The sequence below is a fragment of the Moschus berezovskii genome, chromosome 7 (assembly GCF_049115385.1).
Source record: "Moschus berezovskii isolate FMDL1 chromosome 7, NW_MosBer_1.0, whole genome shotgun sequence".
Classification (NCBI taxonomy): Eukaryota; Metazoa; Chordata; class Mammalia; order Artiodactyla; family Moschidae; genus Moschus; species Moschus berezovskii.
In genome coordinates this window covers 43,914,917-43,921,574 of record NC_142466.1, presented here as the reverse complement: position 1 = coordinate 43,921,574, position 6,658 = coordinate 43,914,917, and the positions used below count along the sequence as shown (strand labels likewise).

The 6,658-nt window shown below is 41.2% G+C and overlaps 1 protein-coding gene across 2 annotated transcripts; it reads right to left on the bottom strand.

Annotated features, from left to right (window-relative positions):
• Window positions 1-341: 341 nt before the first annotated feature.
• Window positions 342-1,773, bottom strand: DMAC1 (distal membrane arm assembly component 1). Of its 2 annotated transcripts, none has more exons than XM_055427868.2 (2): window positions 1,453-1,773; window positions 342-631 (listed from the first exon to the last, which is right to left on the bottom strand). In XM_055427868.2, the coding sequence occupies exons 1-2, from the start codon at window positions 1,724-1,726 to the stop codon at window positions 567-569; spliced, it is 339 nt and encodes a 112-aa protein (XP_055283843.2). In that variant the 5' UTR covers window positions 1,727-1,773; the 3' UTR covers window positions 342-566. The 2 variants fall into 2 exon arrangements, with proteins under 2 accessions (XP_055283843.2, XP_055283842.2); XM_055427867.2 differs by having other exon boundaries at window positions 1,539-1,773.
• Window positions 1,774-6,658: the final 4,885 nt, after the last annotated feature.

Below are 6,658 nucleotides of genomic sequence, written 5' to 3'. Positions count from 1 at the left end.
ATCGCTGAATGACCCTGGGCATATCACTAGGGCTCTTTAGTGTTCACTTACCATCAATGACATAATCTCCTCAGAATAGCTGGTAAACTCTCAAAAGGTCATGGATCTGACAATGCTTTGGGAAGTATGAGCAGTATGCACATACATGTTTTATGTACTTCTGTGTATTATATGATACCTATCCAAGATAGTAGGTGCTGACCCAATTATAGGAAAAGTATGATAAAAAGAACTATTGAAAATAATTTTAGCTAACTTTCCCATTTGATTTATCACTTTCTCTCTCTATATATATATATTTACAATTATACCCTCCTTCCTCAAATAAGACACAGAACCTCTTCTCTTTTTCTCAGGGATTTATTGGTCCCTGTGGAACCTGCAAAGAATGCCATAAACAGTCATGGCCCATGAATGACAATCCATGTTTGTCTTTTTAGTCATGTCGTATCTGCAGGACTGAAGTCTGTCAATGTCCACGTTTCTGTCCAGAACATCTGTAAGTGCCATGCTTCCTCTGTGTGTCATGGGGACGTGGAGAGATGACAAATTCACCGGTGGTACCTTCATCCAGTGCGGAAGGCCTTCCCTTTGGGGTCTGACAGGATGACCACACCCCAGCAAGCAATGCCTAGGGGGAAAACAAACAAAACAGTACTTTCTGTGCTATGAAAGTACCAAGTGCTTTCATATATGTCAACCGTAATCCTTGAAGATTTCTTATAGAAGAGTGAAGCTCAGAAAAGGAAAGTTGAGAGAAAAAATTTGTTACTTTCCCTATGCAAAAAAGTAATTGATCTAAGCAATCTAGTTAAGAAGATAAGTGATATGAAAAATTAAAATTCTATTCACTCAACTGGTCTAAAGAGCTAAAAGAATCACTACATTTTACCAGAAGACATCTTGACCATCACTTAGTATCCTTACAAATAATAAACTACGGGGTCACAATACACAGAAGACCTCTTATGTGGGCTTTGAACCCCTGTCTACAGTTTACCTTCAAAGCCAAAGGTCAAGTGCCCTCACTCAGGCTTTCTCCACAACCTAGAAAAGCAGCATGGGTTTTGGTGACACATAAACCCGGGATCAAAGACTGGCTGTGTGTCACATCCTGGATGTCTGACAGCAAACATATTTACTTCTCTGTGTCTGGGTTTGTTCAACAAGAAAACTGGACTACTATGCTCATACCTATTTCTAATAGTTCTCTATAGAATTAAAAAGATTGAGTCTAGAGTTCTATAGTGTTATTTAAGAAAAAAAAAAGCAAAAAAAGTATCCCAGCAACTACTTCTTCCCGCCCCGCGCGTCTTACTGGAGGGGATGCCTGCCGCCACGTGACCAACCCGGGTGCCTCGCCCCCCTCCCGTCCCTCCTCGCCCCACGTGTGTGATCTCCTCTTCTCCCTCTACCTCTCCCACAGCCCAAGGGTGGTGCCCAGACTCTCACTGATGCCGAAGATCATCTGCGCAATAGTCCCAGGACCCGGGGGATATCCCAGCTTCATGGGCTTCCGCGCCATCCAGTACACATACCCGCCTGCCCCTATCAGCCCCGACCCGGAGAGCACGCGACAGCTCCAGCAGTTATTAAATAGAGGGGCTTGCGCCGGAGAGGCTGGCGCTCCGGGTGCAGTGACCTGTGCGGGCTTAGCGGTGGAGGGGGCCTCAGGAAGCGCAACGAACTTGTCCGGCTCAAGGGGCTGTGAAACGAAAGAACCCATGTTGAGAAAATGAGCCTCAGCCCCAAGTCGGGTGCCATGAACTGACGTAAAAGATATGCCCGGAAGTAGCGCCGGCGCGCTGCACCGGAAGCTGCCTGGGGGCCACTGGGAAATGTAGTTTCTTCTGCCCCTGAGAGGGAAAGGAATGAGGAGGGGCCTGCTGTCCTGGTGTGGTGTGTGGCTGAAACCTTGGCCATTCCAGAGGCATGTTTTTGTTGTTGTTGTTTAATCCCTCCCAGTCCTTTTAAGAATTTAGCCAACTCCCTAAATGCCGTGAACTCTAAGTCTCCATAGAGGAAAAGTCTGCATTTCTCAGTATCCTAATAGGAAAGATGAGGCCTCGGGTGTTTCACTTCACTTGACTATAAGTGTTTGACTTAAAAAGAATTAGGTAGTGTATGCCTAACTTTATGCTGGACACTTTGCTAAGCGATTATCTACTGTATGACATTCACTATTCTCAACCCAAAAGGGTTATCAGTTTCCCGATATATGACAAAACTGTTAGGTAACATAGCTGTGGTTGACCCAGTGTCTGAGGAGATACAATCAGATTTCTTAAATGCTGCAAAATGTGAAGGGACAACACAGATATAAGACAGTTATTCAAAACAGGTTTGAATAATCTCCATAAATACTTTAAATTTCTCTTTAGCATTTTTCATCCCATCTTTCCTTCCGGGAGGGTTGGGCACATATTTCTTGTGCTGGATTGTTTACAGAGGATTATTGATAAGAAAGAAAGGCATTTAGAGTTCAGAGGCTGTTTTGGATAGAAAAGATGGACAAAAGCAGGATTAACTTCAGGTTTGAATTTTTCTGATATACAGTGGCTTAAAAATTAACATGATAAAAAAGAAAATTCACTATTCCTTTTTCTAAAACAGCATGTGATTTTGGGAAGCCTAGGAAAAAAGCAAAAATAAAAATATGGTTAAATAGAAGACAATAAAGTAGTGAGAATGCTAGGGTGTGTGTGAGTGTGTGTGTGTGTGTTAGTTGCTCAGTCATGTGCAACTGTTTGTGACCCCATGGACTGTAGGTGGCCAGGCTTCTCTATCCGTGGAATTCTCCAGGTAAGACTACTAGAGTGAATTGCCATTTCCTTCTTCAGGGGATCTTCCTGACCAAGGGATTGAACTCAGATCTCCTGCCTTGCAGGCAGATTCTTTACCTGCTGAGCCATCATGGACACAGAAAGACATAAAGACAGAAATTTAACAAAAAGAAAGGGTCTTTGAAATTAAGTAGCAGATAACCTAGTATTCTCTTTCTCTCCATGGGGTCACAAAGAGAATACTTTGTTATATATTTGTCGGTTTTTCTGTCTGTTTATGTGTTGAATAGTTGAAAGACAAAGGTTTCAGAAATTTGGGATCTGTACCTGGCTCTGTCACTATGAGTCAGGCATATGACATGGAAAACATTATTCTTTCCAGCTTGTAGTTACCTCGTTTGAGACTTGAAATAGGTGATACATAATTTCTTTCCTAACTCAAAATTCTATTATTTATTAGTAATCTCTCTTTAGTTAGCATTGTATTAAGTGCTGTACCAAATGAATTAACAGTATTTTATTTAGAAATTCATAGTTTATGGCTGCTGCTTCTTGCTATGCCCCAATAAGATATTCTTATAGTACATTTAAATTCTCCTTATATATGTGGAAAATCATTATTTTGCAATGGTTACCAAACATTTTGATAACAATCCTCTATGGATTAAAAAAGACTGAGCCCGCAATAGAATTTATGTATGCCTGTTTATGGTTTATAAGTTATATATTAATGTGTTACTTTATGGGCTTCCCTGGTGGCTCAGTGGTAAAGAATCTGCCTGCAAAGCAGGAGCTGGAAGAGCTGTGGGTTCACTCCCTGGGTTGGGAAGATACCCTGGAGGAGGGCATGGCAATCCAATCCAGTATTCTTGCCTGGAGAATCCCCATGGACGGAGGAGCCTGAAGGCTACAGTCCACAGGGTCTCACAAAGTCAGACATGACTGAAGTGACTTAGCACATCACATGCTACTTTATATACTGTGCGTGCATGCTAAGTCGCTTCAGTTGTGTCTGACTCTTTGCCACCCTGTGGACTGTAGCTTGCCAGGCTCCTCTGCCCATGGGATTCTTCAGGCAAGAATACTGGAGTGGGCTGCCATGCCTTTCTCCAGGGGATTTTCCCAACCCAGGGATCGAACCTGTGTTCCTGTGGTTCCTGCATTGCAGGCAGATTCTTTACACCTGAGCCACCAGCCAGAGAAGCCCTTATATACTATAAAGTAGTATGTTAATATATAATTTATAAATCATAAATAGGTATACATAAATTCTGAGTAAAGAAGAGAAGTGAAAGGCAAGGAAGAAAGGGAAAATAAACCAAAATGAATGGAGAGTTTCAGAGAACAGCAAGGAGAGATAAGAAAGCCTTCTTAAGTGAATAACACAAAGAAGTAGAGGAAAACAATAGAATGGGAATGACGAGAAATCTCTTCAAGAAAATTGGAGATATCAAGGGAACATTACACGCAAGGATGGGCACAGTAAAGGACAGAATGGCAAGGGCCTAACAGAATCAGAAGAGATTAAGAAGTGCCAAGAATACCCAAAAGTGCTGTACAAAAAAGTCTTAATGACCAGGTAATCACAGTGGTGTGGTCACTTACCTAGAGCCAGACACCCTGGAGTGTGAAATCAAGTGCAGAAGCATTACTGTAAACAAAGCTAGTGGAGGTGATGAAATTTCAACTGAGCTATTTAAAATCCTAGAAGATGATGCTGTTAAAGTGCTGAGTGCAGTAAGTCAGCATATTTGAAAAACTCAGCAATGGCTACAGGATTAGAAATGGTTAGTTTTCATTCTAATCCCAAAGAAGGGCAGTGCCAAAGAATGTTCAAACTACTTTGCAGTTGCACTCAGTTTGCATGCTAGTAAGCTTATGCTCATTATCCTTCAAGTTAGGCTTCAACAGTTCATGAACTGAAAACATCGTGATGTCCAAATTGGATTTATAAAAGGCAATGGAACCAGAGAGCAAATTACCAACATTTGTTGGATCATAGAGAAAGCATAGGAATTCCAGAAGAACATCTACTTCTGCTTCATGGATTATGTTAAAGCCTTTGACTGTGTGAATCACAACAAACTGTGGAAAATTCTCAAAGAGGTGGGAATACCAGGCCACCTAACCTGCCTCCTGAGAAATCTATATGCAGGTCAAGAAGCAACAGTTAGCACCAGACATGGAACAACCAACCGGTTCCAAATTGGGAAAGGAGTACGTCAAGGCTGTATATTGTCACTCTGCTTTTTTAACTTATATGCAGAGTAAATCATGCAAAATGCCAGGCTGGATGAGTCATTAGCTAGAATCAAGATTTCCAGGAGAAATATAAAAAACCTGAAATATGCAGATAACACCACCCTAATGGCAGAAAGCAAAGAGGAATTAGAGAGCCTTTTGAAGAAGGTGAAAGAGCAGAATGAAAAAGCTGGCTTAAAACTCAACATGCAAAAAATGAAGATCATAGCATCTGGTTCTATCACTTAATGGCGAATGGAAGGGGAAAAAGTGGAAGCCATGACAGAGTGTATTTTCTTGGCCTCCAAAATTATTGTGATTGTAACCATGAAATTAAAAGATGATTGCTCCTTGGAAGGAAAGCTATGACAAACATAGACAAAGGTCCATACAGTTAAAATTGTGACTTTCCAGTAGTCGTGTATGGATATGAGAGTTGGACAATGAAGAAGACTGAGTGCTGAAGAATTGATGCTTTTGAACTGTGGTGCTGGAGAAGACTCTTGAGAGTCCATTGGACTGCAGGGAGATCAAACCAGTCAATCCTAAAGGATAGCAACCTGAGTATTCATTGGAAGGACTGATGCTGAAGCACGAATGCTTTGGCCACTCGATCTAAAGGAGACAACTCATTGGGAAAGACCCTGGTGCTGGGAAAGATTGAAGGCAAAAGAAGTGGATGACTGAGGATGAGATGATTAGATAGCCTCACCAGCTCAGTGAACATAGATTTGGGCTAACTCTGGGAGGCAAGAACTCCAGTGTTCTTGCCTGGAGAATCCCAGGGATGGGGGAGCCTGGTGGGCTTCCGTCTATGGGGTCACACAGAGTCGGACACAACTGAAGTGACTTAGCAGTAGCAGTGGGAGGTAATAAAGGACAGGGAAGTGTGGCAAGGTGCAGTCCCTGGGGTCACAAAGAGTCAGGCAAAACTTAGTAACATGCTACTTTATATATTATAAGGATAAGATAAAATAACAGAAATGGAAATTTTAATATTTTATCTTATCCTAATAGAGCTGCGTTGTGCAGCTCTGTGGATATCATGGTTATTCAACATGTGATGCAAATAATTATATTTTATCTAAAAGCTTACCTTCTTTAGTGTGCTTATCAGTGTTAAGAATGTTGGAGAGGACAACTTTAATTCTCCAAACAAATATTATTAGAATGGCCTATTACAGATTTTGCAAATAACAAGCAAGTTTGTATTTTAACCAGTGCTTTTTTTTTTAAAAGAACCTTCTGAAAGATGTGTTTGCTCTACACTGGTTGCCTGTGTCCTCTCTTACAGATTTCAAGCATGCAGAAGGCATTAAAAAGTACTTACTATTAATAAAAAGTGTCCTTCAACTTCAGTTCACTCTCATCAACAAAGTCAGCCTCATCAGTCTTTTTGTGTGTCTCTTCAAAGATGTCTGTGTGCTCTTCTCCTCTGGTGGTTTTGAAGATCACTCTCTTAACAGTCAGAGTGTAAAGAGCTTCTTCATTCTTTTGTTTGGTTTCATAGGATTTCATTGTATGAATGGAACAAATACTTATATATTGACATTAATAGATTTTAGGCTGCTTCCATTCTTTCACGATCACATATCAGTTCAGTTCAGTTCAGTGGCTCAGTCGTGTCCGACTCT

Coding starts and splice junctions, on each gene's coding strand:
- DMAC1 (XM_055427867.2), bottom strand. CDS start 1,726: ATGGGTTCTTTCGTTTCACAGCCCCTTGAGCCGGACAAGTTCGTTGCG. Junction 632..1,538: donor GGGCTGATAGGGGCAGGCGG/GTATGTGTACTG, acceptor TTTTCCCCCTAG/GCATTGCTTGCTGGGGTGTG.